Below are 15,424 nucleotides of genomic sequence, written 5' to 3'. Positions count from 1 at the left end.
TTCTCTTATCGATTCTTTTTTTTTTTTTAAAAAGGAGAACACTAAGGTCGATTAGCTCAGAGCTTTGTTTTATATCTTCTCTTTGAACAAGATAGAAATTTAGGAGTAACATGGCCTTACAAACCCAACAGTGAGATCTTGAGAGATCCAGCCTACGGCTCTTCAATGGGGTGTCACAGGGTCCCCAGGAAAAAAAATTGTAAATGTAAAATAATAAAATAAATATTCTTGTGAGACATATCACATATTGACGGGGTCGGGTTATGTTAAAAAGTATAAATTGTTATACTTTGTTCATTGGTTCAAAGGTACCCCACACTTCTTTTTTTGTTTGCTTGTTTGTTCTGGTGTATTTTTCATTTGAACTGTTACTCTGCCAGAGTACTCATATTTACAAGATGGCATTGAACGCCCCATTGGTGTATCAGGAAAACTATTTTGTAGGTATGTTCCTTGAAGGGGATTGAAGTCGTTCTTTTTTCCACCGCAGCGAAGGGCTAGGAGTAGGAGAGGAGCTGCTGTATGTTTTTGTTATCGAATCGATCTGATTGTGAAATAAAGCATATGCAGTGAGAAAGCAACTCCAGGAGTCATCCCTGCCTTAAAGCTGCAACATTCTTCTGTAGCAATAACAAAGTATAACATAAATTGTTCTGTGGCAATTACACAAGAATATCCAGTAATGTCCCTGCCTACAATTAAACACATTCACTTACCAAAAATCGGGGGCATCTGCTGTGGCAAATGGGTGCAAGCCTTTGACCACAAACTTAGACACTGCTCGGTGACATTAGTCTATCCTGGCCTGAAAGGAGACGCTACTGGTAGACTGCAGCGAGAACTGCCAGCATCTGAGCCAGACTCTGTCTGTCTCTCTCATCATGGTCACCTACATGTACAGTAATGGCAGGTCTTGTAATAAGGCAGATTGCGCTAACATAATATGCACTGTTAGTTGATTATTTACCTGCCGCATTAACGGGAGAGGACGTGCAAACGTTAGCGCTGCTGCTGGGTTGAGAGTCACGAGTCCGGAGCGGAATTAAAAACGTGTGTCATCGCGTGTTTTGTGAGCAAATGCTTTTGCATATTCGTAGTGTTTCCTCCCTTAAATGAAATATCTACTTTGCAAGTTGCCCTGTTGTCATCGGTTCTCATAAAGTATAATCAAACTTTTGAGCGTTTGAGCCGCTTAGGCGCCGTGTTTCCTGCCAGGTAAATGACGCTCCGCAACGTGGTGACGTCATTCGGGGCGACTGGAATCGATAAGGGAATCGTTTGCAAAAATGGCAAACGATTCCAAGGAATTGAAACAGTGGGAACCGGTTCTCAACAAGAACCGGTTTTCGATACCCATCCCTAGTAAAACCAATGTGTCCTGCATTTGAGTCCAATTATCATGAACATAATTTCTCTCTTTTTAGTTAATAGATCAGATTGTGTGCTTTATAACATGTTTCCTTTATTTGCCTTTTCTTTCTGTGGTCATGTTAAAAAGCAGAGTGTAGTATATTGTTAGAGAATTGAGCCTGTCCACAGTAAAATAGTCACTTCTTTAAACTTAGTCCAAAATGGTGAGAAGAACCTTAACCTCACCTCAGAGTCTGACCTTAAACAACATTCAGTGTTCTGTTCTTCTTTCTGCTTTGTCCTCTCTTGTTTTCATCCATGTTTCTAGAGTTACATTTATTTATACTTTGTGTCGGCTCAGTGATTTATTTTTCTGTCTGCAGGTAGAAAAATCATTGACGTTTGCAGATGACACAGATGCTGTTATGTTTTCAGTGACTGAATGGAGATCATTGCAGTTTTCTTTGTTCTTTTTCCACAGATCAGACCACGAGCAGACTGCACTCCAACAACCCCGTCCACACTACATTTGACTGGTACTCACACTGCCCTTGAACATAAACTAAACAACATGTTGATTCCACCATGTTAGAAGATTTATAGAACTATCATATCATCCCCTTTATGCCTCCGTACTTAAGTAAGTACTTAAGTAAGTAAGTACTCATTCACCCCTCTTTCTGTCATGGTATAAAAAGCTCAGGTTTGCACAGACACACATACTACGTCTGAAAAGAAGATCCAAGGTAAAGTGTTGGGTCGGGTAGTGAGACTATGCTTAATGGTAATTTGTGACATGACAATATTGCTGTAATTTCCAGAGAAATTGATGGCGGAAGGAAGAAGATCTTGCACAGTTCATTTTGCACTTGCATTAGAGCATGAAGCAAAGGTGGAGAGTCAGAAGACTGAAACTGACCAGTTGAAACAACAGCAGTTTTTTTTAATCATACGCACTGGACTCTAAACTAAATATATATATATATATATATATATATATATATATATATATATATATATATATATATATATAATTTAGGGGTGCAACGATACACAAAATTCACGGTTCAGTTCGGTTCGATACTTTGGTGTCACGGTTCGATATTTTGTCGATACAAAAAAATGTTCATGCATTTTTAATTTGTCATTTATTAAAATTATAAATATATATTTTAACTCAAAAGTACAGTTTTTAAATTTAACCCTAACCCTTGTGCGTGTTTTTTATTTTGACAGCGAATGCGCACCTGCGGACCACTTATGTGCAGCCCTGGTTATTTAGCTCGTCATATTGCAGCCACAGAAATTCTTTTGTCCATGAAACCATAAAGCTGCACTTTCTTTTTGCCTTATAGTCTGATTTGTCATAACTTCTCCGTTTTGTGGTAAGCTTTTCTTTGGCTGTCACTTCTTCACCCTGACCTGTCTTATTTGGCTCAGCAGAACTGAAATATAAATCCTGCTGCTTTTACACACGCACTCACATAAGCTCAGCGATTCTCTGCGCGATCAACCTCTCACATGTTTAAGCTTGCTGCGGGAGATTTCACTTGTCATGTTTGCATAGTAAGCTAACGATTAATAAGACGATGTCAGAGGAATTGGTGCACAAATTATCATCACTCACAGATCAGTGCTGTCGCTCTCTATACACAGTTCGCACGATTGCAAAGTGAAAGCAAAAAAACAAGCGCAAATTCAAACGCGACTTCAATATGTCACATATTGACAGTGGCTCACCGATGCCAATGACATAATTACCCAGCTACATTTCTGAAAGAATGCAAAAGCATTGACATATATTTTTCCTACAATAGCCCGACGGGCAGGGCAGAGATAGATTTTGGTAGCCCGACTGAAAAAATCGCTAGCTCCGGGACGTCGGGCTAGCGATATTGCGAGCCCTGTATCTGATTGAGGAATCACTCATCTTTGGAAAAGAGAGTTTATTACAGAGAAATGGCTCTTTCCAAAATAAAAGCTATACTATCCGCTTCTTCTGGGCTATATTCTCAGCAGCATAAGGAGAATCATGTGCTAACAGCTGTCTAAATGACTCGGCTAAAGTTAGTAGCATGCTTGCTTTTTTTTGTCTGCTTCCACTTGTCTTTGCACTAGGATGATGTCGGCGTAAATGTGCAGTCATATTCGTTGTGTTCCCACTAGTGCTTTCAGGTTAATCTCGTTGAAATGACCTTAACGCCACAACACGGCAAATCTCCGTTAACGAGCTACCGCCGATCGCCCCGTGCATGGGGCTAGACGGCCAACACGTTAACGAGCTAACTGCGCTAACACACTAGTTCCCACCCATGTAATTGAGCATTGCATGGCACATCCAACATACTGTTTTACTTTAGTCCATGACTCGCTTACCTTCAGGGTCATACGTCACATTAAAACCAAAATAATTCCAAACGCCAGATCTGAATGAGGTTCAATTTGCCTGTTGCAAGTAGAGCTTAACTTCTGTCTCGCTAGCTTGCCCTGCGCTCTTCCTTCTGACGATGCTGTCTGTGTTGAGCGCTCAGTGGATCTGCGCTCGACAGTGCAGCCTAGGCGGAGTAGTCGAACACAGATTCACTGAGCGCTCAACACAGACAGCATCGTCAGGAGGAAAATTGATAAAATAAATTACAAATGTTGTATTGTTCGATACATATGCGTACCGAACCGAAAGCACTGTATCGAACGGTTCAATATCGATACGAATATCGTTGCACCCCTAATATATATATATATTAGGGGTGCAACGATACACAAAATTCACGGTTCGGTTCGATACTTTGGTGTCACGGTTCGATATTTTTTCGATACAAAAAAATGTTCATGCCTTTTTAATTTGGCATTTATTAAAATTATAAATATATATTTTAACTCAAACGTGCAGTTTTTAGATTTAATGTTGCTGAAACAACAAAGGGATAAAATAAATCTATCTGATCAAGAAATCACTCATCTTTGGAAAAGAGAGTTTATTACAGAGAAATGTCTCTTTCCAAAATAAAAGCTATACTATCCGCTTCTTCTGGGCTATATTCTCAGCAGCATATTAAACATATCAGGTCCCCATAAGGAGAATCATGTGCTAACGGCTGTCTAAATGACTCGGGTAAAGTTTGTAGCATGCGTGCTTGTTGTTTTTGTCTGCTTCCACTTGTCTTTGCACTAGGATGATGTCGGCGTCAATGTGCAGTCATATTTGTTGTGTTCTCACTAGTGCTGTCAGCGTTAATCTCGTTGAAATGACGTTAACGCCACAAGACGGCAAATCTCCGTTAACGAGCTACAGCGGATCGCCCCGTGCGTGGGGCTGGACGGCGTCAACACGTTAACAAGCAAACTGCGCTTCACCTCTTCAGTTCTGAAAGCTGATGGAGAGTCTCGGGTGTTTAACTCCCAGTGAGGTTGTGATGCTGGCGGAGGTCCTGAGAGTGGATGACCCACCCTGCTGTCAACTGAGTTACTGAGGTCACATGAGTTACTGAGGCCATAAACCAGCTGTGCAGCAGGCAGGTTGTTTGGCTTCATTTTTGCACAATGGGAGGAGGCGCTATCGCGTCGTCCATGTTTTCTACAGTCATTGATTTGGACACAGCCAATGTGTTTAGTTTTACTCTTCCCCATGTGATGTCATTATGTCCATTTGTGTCAGCTTTTTTCCCAGGTGCCTCCACTTCCCCATCACCTCATATGTGTATGTAAGTCTTCTGTCTCCCTTTGTTCATTGTTGCTTCGTCTGTGTTCCCACCCCCATGTCCTCATAGTCACAGAGTCATAGTGTGTGTCATAGTGCCCTCATATTATCACAGTATGTCATAGTTGTTCATAGGTTTCTTAGTTCTCCTGTCACCAGCCAAATAAAGGCTCGCTTTTGGTTTCAAGTTCCATCTCTCTGCCTATGTCTGTTCGTGGGTCCTCTACATACACTCCACAACCGAGACAGGAGAGGAACCTGATAACAGCTGAACGTTCTTTTGTTCACACGGAAAATAGGTGTGAAAGGCAAAATTATAAATTGTTTCTAAAAATAATTAAATAAAGCTGTTTTATTAAATGAATATATACATAATGCAAATGTGCTCATAAATGAGTTGACTCTGTGTTTTCAGAGTTAACAGATTCATTCAGCGATATTGTCTGGATCTGAAATATTGCAGGTACACGCAGAGTGCAGAGGATTTTTACACATACACTGATAATTGTTTTCTATAAGTCTCTGGGTCAGGAAGTCCAAACATGACGTCCTGAACTGGGCCTTAGAATAAGCTGAAGGATAACATTAGATAATCAAGGCAGGATGTGTTTTTGTGTCCATGTGTTTCTGATTCCAGGAGGAGCAGATACCAGGTGAGGTCGGATGTGGACGGGGAGGATTCGCAGCAGACTGCCACGTTGGATTTGGGAGAAGATAATAATATTTTGTCATTGTCAAAGTATAAAAGCTGTACAGCCCATTTCAGGGTTAGGGTTGGGGTCAAAGTGAAACTAGAAATATTTAGAATCACAATGAGTTCAAAGCGTGAGGAGGTCTGATGTTCCAACAGTGTTCAGGATGAGAATTATTACCTGCAATGCTCCAGTTTGACCTCATGGTGGCAGTGCCGTCTCACTGTTATAATGGCTACACTCAGACTACAGGAGAGAACAAGAGGCTGTACTAAAACTCTGATGTTTTATCGTGTGTTTATGACATCATGCTGACGTCAGCCTGATAATACCTGTTGATTCAACTAAACAGCCAAGGTTTCCAAGGTTCTTAAATGAACCACAAACTACAGGGTAAGAGTGAGCTGCTGAAAGTCAGATCTGTTCTTCAAAGCAGACTTTCAGCTTTATTACAAACTAAGAGTCGGATCAGCACAAATACTGACACAGAGATGGCTGCTGGCACTGCGCTGCTCTGCTGCACTTTGCTGTTTGTCCTTGTCTTCGTCTCTGCAGGTGAGATTGAACTAAACTGAGGTTCTCTCTGAGATAACAAGAAGTACAGGAGGATTATTTTCATCTGGATTCAGTTTGTCTGTGTGTGAAGGAGACACCAGGCTGGGTGGACACTTAACATCTGTAATCCAGCTGTGACAGAGACAAAGAAGTGTAATGTGTGTGTCAGTGTGATGTGTTGTAGTGTCAGGAGTCAGTATGCAGCTACAAAGCTTCTTGTTCAGTGTATACAAACAGCTGTAGCTCCATAAAGGCAGCATGCAGAGACTCTCAGTGTCTTATAATGAGAGGCTGCTTTCTCTCACACATTATGTTCACTTATTATCAGCACATGTTGTTGTTCTGTGGAAGCTAACATCTTGTAGTTTCTGACACTTTGCATGTTTAGCATGAGGCTAAAATTCCCCCTCAGTGGGTCACTGGTGACCTGCTGGATGTTCAGAGGTTCATTAAATCCAACATGACTAAAAACTCAAATGTCAAAGTGTTGTTTCCTCTTTCAGAGCAGAAAACCATCACAGCTGAGTCTGGACAGGACGTCACTCTGACATGTCGAGCTCCAAACAACAACATTAGAGTAATAAAGTGGGAGAGATTTGACCTGGGAGATGATTATGTGCTTTTGTACCAGGATGGTCTCCCTGATTCAACACACCAGCATCCATCTTTTAAGAACCGGGTGGATCTGCAGGACAGACAGATGAAGGATGGAGACGTGTCTTTGATTCTGAAGGATGTGACAGTTCATGACGCTGGAGCATACGAGTGTCGTTTCTTCATGGAAGAAACTCGCTCATGGAAGTCCATCAGCAGCCTCAACCTGATTGTTACAGGTGAGTGAGTAGAGTTGAGTGTGTGTGTGATCAGAGGTGAAGCTGCTTCCTGGTTGTTGATGTGTGTTTGTTGTATGGATGAGCTGGTGGATGTCAGAGGTAGACAGATGTTTCTCCAGCTGTTGTCTTTGTGGCTGGTAGTCTAGAGTTGTAGAGCAGCATTGTTTGGTTAGAGCAGAAACAAAGACATTTATGTCTCTTCTTCTCTTGCTCTCTAACTCGTCTGTAAACATGTGTGGGGAAACTCAATGTTAAAGCCTACATCTGGAGGGGGAGGGGAGGGGTGGAGCTGGTGGTTGTGAGTCTGTGAAAGTGAATCCTGCCGGTGCCATAGCTGCTGAAAACGTACTTAGTGCAGACACAAAACGTCCATCAGCTTCAAAGTGTGTCAGAAAAATGTCCACATGGTGACTGATGGATGAGAGAGGTCCCATTGTTGTTGTTGTGCACAAATCATTGAACAACACAAACACTTAGAGCTGCTTTCAGTGCTGCCTGTTTTGTTACTGCACACATTTCTGATGGTCCTACAGTCCAACGTAGCAAACGTCTCCCTGAAGCCTCTCCTTAGAGACCAAAGGTTGGATCAGAGCGAGCAGCTGAAAGGACACATCTATGAATGCAGTCAGAGACTTTCTCACAACCTCACACTTCATCTGGTCACATTTACACTCAGGTTCTCTGTTAGTCACTGAGATTACAGACTCGCACATTTAAAATAATCTGAATGTTGGATCAGATGAAGTTAATATTTTTTATTTCTTGAACATATGTTTAATTAGCATGTTGCTAAAGCTTTAAGTAATGCACTGGTGACCTGGTGTATGTTAACAGGTCAATTAATCAAATCCAGAATAACTCAAATGTAAGCTAAACAGCATAAATATTAAACATAAACAACATCATATTTCCCCCATGGCACAGTCCACTCAGCACTTCCTGGAGTTTCTCATTTGATCGTTCATCGACACTCATGACTTACAGAGACTCTGATCATCAAACACAGGAATAAAACAAGCAGTGAGCACAACAAAGGATTATTAAAGAAGGAATATTAACTCTATTCTAACTCTAGTAACTCTACACCAGGAAACCACCAAATCTTCTGCAAACGTGATTTTAACCAGTCAAAATGTTTTTGGATATTTATTTAGTGTAGAAACCTAAAAAGTCAGTTTTTTTTTAGATGTTTGGTTGTTTTGAACAATTATATCAAACTGTAAGTATGATGTTTGGTATATAGTGTTATATATTGCATGGTATTGATATATTGCACTGTTTGAAGTGCTTCGTATATAAAAGTAGTAAACTGTGTACACAGTGTTTGGTGTGACAGAGCTGTTGTCACTGAATCACAGGTTCAGATGTTTCAGCCTCATAATAAACAAACACGTTTTCAGAGACTCGAGGATTTGACCTTCCAAAAGTCTCAGACATGTTTTAATGAGCTCTCACAGTCTGCAGCCAAACAGGTCAAATTATAAACAGCTGGATCAACCCAACATGACCTCTGACCCCGAAGCAGCTGTTAGACCTGTGTATTTGAAAAAAAATATGATTTTTTTATGGTGAAAGCAAGATTCCAGACTGCAGTTTTGGTCAGATCATGTTTTTAAATAAAAAGCAGAAAAATCAACATTAACATTTTCTCACTTTATAAATGTTATGAATGATTTTTTCATCTAATCTCCTGAACTAGAAGAGGACACCTCACAGCTGTTTCTCACCTGCAGGTCAGCCAGGAGGAGACAGAGATGAACTGTGAGTCGGACGATCTGAGGACAGACAGAAACTCTCCTGAACATCCAGCAGTCGACTCTGATGATCATCATGTTCAGACTCGGACCAACAGTGTGTGTCTGTGCTGTCAGTGACTCTGAACTACAGCTTATTCATCTTGTTCATGAGATTTACTGACACAAAGTCAAACTGTGTTACAAACACACATGAATTTCTGATCTCAGAGTCAGTGAGTGTTGGAGCTTCAGGTTAGACAAATTAACTATTTTATGTTGGTGTGATTGTTTATTAGCTTCATGTGACTTTTTCTTCTTTAAGTACAGTCCACTGGAAAACACTTTGTATAAAAATCATCTCTTTGGCTGACATTGTTTTTAGTTCGTAAACCAATCTTACCCAATTTAACAGATTGTACAAACTGTTAACGTCTCTCTCTGATCCTGCACTGAGAAGTTTGACAACCTCTTCAACTTTTCTTTAACATGACACACTGTTCAGGTCAGATTTAAACTGCTTTGACCTTTGACACCAGCAAAACATCCTGAACAACTTTGCTGGGTTGAGACCTGATTACTTTTCATAAACAGACCCATAAGACTCAAAAATATGAAACATATTTTCACATTTATACTGTTGTATAGATGATGCAAACTTTTGTACACTGATGCTCTTTTGGGTGAAGTTTGACTCATTTGTTTAGATGGATTTTCAGATCCACCAGTTTGGCTCAAGTTAGAAACATTGTGATTTTAGGGAAAATTGCCACTCATAATGTATAAATATACACATCATGTTTGTGTGGATTTGTAATGAGACAGCAGTGAAGCAGTGAAGTCATCCTGTTGCCCACAGAAACAGACTGTGAATTAGTAAAGTAACACATGGAGCGCATGAGGAACAAAGGTCATACATGTATCTCCTGAAGTGGATTCTGGGTCTCTGACTTCCTCCCACAGTCCAAAGACATCAACGGGTGTTTTTTATTTATCCCTGTATGCTGTGTGTTAATGTGTGGTTCCTACAGAACTTAATGGTCAGTAACACTAACATGTAAACATGAGTGCATCACATCAGCACATGAAAGAACAACAGTGTGGCATTAATATTACAGCAGTGAGGACAGTGTGATGAACTGATGCTCTGATCTCTGGTCTGACCAAAGCTTTAACTCCAAACATCTCTCCACTGTTAGAGCTTCTGCACTGTTTCAGGTTCAAATCATGGTTCATACTTTCATGGCCTGATGGTGTGACGCCTCCACCTACATCACTGAACTGCTCCACTTCTGTACTCTTCTCTCTGTGGCCTTCTTGAAACGTCCTCTTGGTGTTTGTGGGGTTTTTCTCAGTTCATGTGTGCCTTATAAGAGTTTGTTTTTTAAAGACAATGACAATCAGTGAATTGTGCCGCACTTGGTGGTGTTTGTAATTCAACTTGACTGAGGTTAAATTTCTTTTTTATAATGGATTTAATTTGTTGATATTCTAAAAAAATTTTCTTGTTGATCCCATATTGTGCAACTAGTCTGTCAAATGGGATCAATTCTGTTCCCTCCAATATATGTTCTAAGTATTTAATTCCTTTACAACTCCATTCTGGGAAGTTAATCATATTATTGTTTTGTAATATGTCAGGGTTATTCCAGATAGGAGTACGTTTGCATGGGATTAGTGAAGACTCCGTTATTTTTAGAAACTCCCACCATGCTGTCAGAGAGGAGCTGATGTTGATACTTTTAAAACATTCATGTCTTTTGATGTTTGAGCTAATAAATGGTAGGTCTGAAATCTCTAGATCCTTGCATAGTGCCTGTTCAACATCTAGCCAGGGCTCATCTAGGAAGGTATGTTTTGACCATTCTGAGATGAACTGAAGCCTGTTGGCTAAGAAGTATTGGTGAAAATTAGGCAGATCTAATCCTCCTCTATCCTTGGTTCTTTGTAGCGTTTTTAAGCTGATACGCGGGGGTTTATCTTTCCAAAGGAATTTGGAAATATATGAATCTAGAGATCTGAACCAATCTTGTGATGGTTTGTTAGGGATCATCAAAAATAAGTAATTTATTTTTGGCAAGATCATCATTTTTATAGTGGCGACCCTTCCCATGAGTGATATGAGTAAAGATTTCCATCTAGTCAGATCGCCTTCTACTTTCTTTAGAAGTGGGATGTGATTTAATTTAGTTAAGTCTGAAAGCTTAGGAGAAACATTAATACCTAAATATTTAATATTTCCTGATTGCTGTGGGGCAGAGGAAGAATTATGGAAGAAGCAGTTAATGGGGAGAACTGTAGATTTTGGCCAGTTAATTGAATAATCTGAAACTCTTGAAAACCAGTTTATTAGAGTAATTACCTCAGAGAGGTTGGTTTGTGTGTTTTGCAGAAAAAGCAACACATCATCCGCATAGAGACTGATTTTATGTTCTATGTTCTTACATTTTATGCCCTTAATTGTTGTGGCCTGTCTAAATGCTGCTGCTAGAGGTTCGATAAAAATTGCAAAAAGTGAAGGGGAGAGTGGGCATCCCTGCCTGGTGCCCACTCTATCTATCAGATTCTATCAGATTGTCAATTGTGGCCTGTGGAATGTTGGTCCACTCCACTTCAATAGCTGTGCGAGGTTGTTGGATATTCGTGGGAACTGGTACACGCTGTCGTATACGCCGGTCAAGCACATCCCGAACATGCTCAATGGGTGACATGTCCGGTGAGTATGCTGGCCATGCAAGAACTGGGACATTCTCGGCTGCCATCTGCCCTGAACAATGTGAACCATGATTCATCCGTGAAGCGCACACCTCTCCAACGTGCCAGACGCCATCGAATGTGAGCATTTGCCCACACAAGTCTGTTACGGCGACGAGCTGGAGTCAGGTCAAGACCCCGATGAGGACGACGGGCATGCAGTTGAGCGTCCCTGAGACGGTTTCTGACAGTTTGTGCAGAAATTGTTTGGTTGTGTAAACCAATTGTTCCAGCAGCTGTCTGGGTGGCTGGTCTCAGACGATCTTGGAGGTGAACCTGCTGGATGTGGAGGTCCTGGGCTGGTGTGGTTACACGAGGTCTGCGGTTGTGAGGCCGGTTGGATGTGCTGCCATATTCTCTGAAACGCCTGTGGAGACGGCTTATGGTTGAGAAATGAACATTCAATGCACGGGCGACAGATCTGGTTGACATTCCTGCTGTCAGCATGCCAATTGCACGCTCCCTCATTGCTTGTGGCATCTGTGGCATTTTGCTGTGAGACAAAACTGCACATTCCAGGGTGGCCTTTTGTTGTGGGCAGTCTGAGGTACACCTGTGCACTACTCATGATGTCAGATCAGCATCCTGATGTGGCACACCTGTGAGGTGGGATGGATTATCTCAATATGGCAGATGTGCCCACTACCACACATTTGGACTGATTTGTGACCACTGTTTGGGAGGGATGGTTATATTGTGTATCTGGGATGAATTTTAGGTCTCTACGTCCATCCCATGGGGAATGGGAGCAAAAACAAAAGTGTTGCGTTTATATTTTTGTTGAGTATATTAGGCAAATGAGTATTTTGTCCACATCATCCTCTTCATGCATGTTGTCTTACTCCAAGCTGTATAGGCTCCAAAGCCTACTACCAATTAAGCATATTAGGTGATGTGCATCTCTGTAATGAGAAGGGGTGTGGTCTAATGACATCAACACCCTATATCAGGTGTGCATAATTATTAGGCAACGTCCTTTCCTTTGGCAAAATGGGTCAAAAGAAGGACTTGACAGGCTCAGAAAAGTCAAAAATAGTGAGATATCTTGCAGAGGGATGCAGCAGTCTCAAAATTGCAAAGCTTCTGAAGCGTGATCATCGAACAATCAAGCGTTTCATTCAAAATAGTCAACAGGGTCGCAAGAAGCGTGTGGAAAAACCAAGGCGCAAAATAACTGCACATGAACTGAGAAAAGTCAAGCGTGCAGCTGCCAAGATGCCACATGCCACCAGTTTGGCCATATTTCAGAGCTGCAACATCACTGGATTGCCCAAAAGCACAAGGTGTGCAATACTCAGAGACATGGCCAAGGTAAGAAAGGCTGAAAGACGACCACCACTGAACAAGACACAAGCTGAAACGTCAAGACTGGGCCAAGAAATATCTCAAGACTGGTTTTTCTAAGGTTTTATGGACTGATGAAATGAGAGTGAGTCTTGATGGGCCAGATGGATGGGCCCGTGGCTGGATTGGTAAAGGGCAGAGAGCTCCAGTCCGACTCAGACGCCAGCAAGGTGGAGGTGGAGTACTGGTTTGGGCTGGTATCATCAAAGATGAGCTTGTGGGGCCTTTTCGGGTTGAGGATGGAGTCAAGCTCAACTCCCAGTCCTACTGCCAGTTTCTGGAAGACACCTTCTTCAAGCAGTGGTACAGGAAGAAGTCTGCATCCTTCAAGAAAAACATGATTTTCATGCAGGACAATGCTCCATCACACGTGTCCAAGTACGCCACAGCGTGGCTGGCAAGAAAGGGTATAAAAGAAGAAAAACTAATGACATGGCCTCCTTGTTCACCTGATCTGAACCCCATTGAGAACCTGTGGTCCATCATCAAATGTGAGATTTACAAGGAGGGAAAACAGTACACCTCTCTGAACAGTGTCTGGGAGGCTGTGGTTGCTGCTGCACGCAATGTTGATGGTGAACAGATCAAAACACTGACAGAATCCATGGATGGCAGGCTTTTGAGTGTCCTTGCAAAGAAAGGTGGCTATATTGGTCGCTGATTTGTTTTTGTTTTGTTTTTGAATGTCAGAAATGTATATTTGTGAATGTGGAGATGTTATATTGGTTTCACTGGTAAAAATAAATAATTGAAATGGGTATATATTTGTTTTTGTTAAGTTGCCTAATAATTCTGCACAGTAATAGTCACCTGCACCCACAGATATCCCCCTAAAATAGCTAAAACTAACAACAAACTAAAAACTACTTCCAAAAACATTCAGCTTTGATATTAATGAGTTTTTTGGGTTCATTGAGAACATGGTTGTTGTTCAATAATAAAATTATTCCTCAAAAATACAACTTGCCTAATAATTCTGCACTCCCTATAGTTTAGTGGTAAGGAACAGCTACAGTCAAACTGTAGCTCACAAACATAAATGATTTTGAGACTCGTTGTGGTGGAAAGCACCTCCACTTCCTGCCCTAGTAGATACAAGCACCGCAGCAGGTAATGCTGTTAGGGCTGCTGTGATGAAAGACGCTGTATGAATACAGAGGAGTTCTGGGTGGCAGCAGATGTTTGGCTTTTTTTAAAGCTTTTTACTGGTTTTTGTTATTCTGACTGCCCACTTTTACAATTATATGCTGATCTAAAGTGTACATTTGAGCCCTGAAATTGATGGGGGGTTATGGTCCAAGAGCACCCGTGAATTTTGAAAAACCTTGAATTTTGGATGTGGTAAAACAAAATGATTTTATAGTTTAAACCCTGAATATATAAATCTGGGGATGCAGGACTTTAAGAACAAAATGAAAAACACTCGAGATAGCTACATGTATGATGTGGGAACGCTGGACTGCATCTGCTGGAGATGCAATTAAGAGAGATGAACAACGCTCTCGGATTGGCTACTTTCAAAACCCCGCCTCTGAGTACACTGGCATTTCAACACTCAAAGGTGCGTTTTCCTTTAAAACAACTGCGGAGTCCTTCAGTAACTTAGGTCTTGATGCCCAAACAAATAACGATTTAGTAGAACTGTTGATCACCAGACTACATGTTTGCTGTAAGTGACATGATGATCTAAGAACCACGTGTTTTAGCACAAAAAGTTATAAAAAGAAGAAAAAAAAATCCACAACACTTTTTCCAGTTTAAAAAAATGAAATATAAAGTTCACAGATTAAAAAACAAAAAAACAAACTGTATCTGTAAGTATATTATGATAAAAAAAAAAAAGTTGTTGTTTTCAGTGTCGTTTAGGTTGTGGATGGACTGGGGACAGAGTTTTCCTCCACCTGGTGGCTCTTCATGTGCGTTTTCAGACAGTGGCTCTGGGTGAAGGCTTTTTCGCAGATGGTGCACTGGTACGGTCTCTCTCCGTTGTGGGTCCTCATGTGGACCCTCAGGTGTTCCTGGCGAGAGCACGCCTTCCCACAGATCGCGCACACAAACCGTTTGATGCCCAAGTGGCTCCTGATGTGGTTGGTCAGGTAAGTCTTGCGTTTGAAGAAACGGCCGCACTCAGAACAGCCGTACGGTGCCTCACCAGTGTGCACTCGCATGTGACCCTTGAGTTCGCCGTTGGACACGAAGCCTTTGCTGCACACGCCGCAGACGTGCGGCCTCTCGCTGCTGTGCGTCTTCATGTGAGTCATCAGGCTGCAGTTTGACAGGAAGGATTTGCAGCAGACATGGCAGAGAAAAGGTCGCTCCCTGGCCATGTGGATCTTCTCGTGGGACTTCAGGATGCTGGAAAGTTTGAAACGCTTCCCGCAGATTTGGCAGCCATACGGCCGCTCTCCAGAGTGAGTGAACTTGTGGCGGGTCAAAGATCGAAGGTCACAGACAGACTTTCCACAG

The 15,424-nt window shown here is 41.6% G+C and overlaps 3 protein-coding genes across 2 annotated transcripts in view; 2 read left to right on the top strand and 1 right to left on the bottom strand.

Moving 5' to 3' along the window:
- Positions 1–15,424, bottom strand: part of LOC309693309 (hemicentin-2-like) — a 1,543,010-nt gene that overhangs the window by 252,850 nt on the left and 1,274,736 nt on the right.
- LOC309693926 (nuclear factor 7, ovary-like) overlaps positions 1–15,424 on the top strand; it is a 318,283-nt gene that overhangs the window by 281,400 nt on the left and 21,459 nt on the right. The window lies entirely within an intron of this gene.
- On the top strand, positions 5,580–9,850 carry LOC309695802 (butyrophilin subfamily 1 member A1-like). Its single transcript, XM_082516694.1, has 3 exons — positions 5,580–6,294; positions 6,798–7,127; positions 8,861–9,850. The coding sequence occupies exons 1-3, from the start codon at positions 6,114–6,116 to the stop codon at positions 8,890–8,892; spliced, it is 543 nt and encodes a 180-aa protein (XP_082372820.1). The 5' UTR covers positions 5,580–6,113; the 3' UTR covers positions 8,893–9,850.

The sequence above is a fragment of the Aulonocara stuartgranti genome (assembly GCF_965226115.1).
Source record: "Aulonocara stuartgranti genome assembly, chromosome: 3".
NCBI classification, from domain to species: Eukaryota; Metazoa; Chordata; class Actinopteri; order Cichliformes; family Cichlidae; genus Aulonocara; species Aulonocara stuartgranti.
Note: the sequence above shows the minus strand (reverse complement) of the source record. Positions and strands in the feature narration are given on the sequence as shown.

Bases quoted from the DNA above. Each gene is read 5' to 3' on its own strand.
- LOC309695802 (XM_082516694.1), top strand. From the start codon at position 6,114: ATGAACCACAAACTACAGGGTAAGAGTGAGCTGCTGAAAGTCAGATCT. The intron at 6,295-6,797 runs GTGAGATTGAAC...TTCCTCTTTCAG, and splicing joins CCTTGTCTTCGTCTCTGCAG to AGCAGAAAACCATCACAGCT. The intron at 7,128-8,860 runs GTGAGTGAGTAG...TCTCACCTGCAG, and splicing joins CCTCAACCTGATTGTTACAG to GTCAGCCAGGAGGAGACAGA.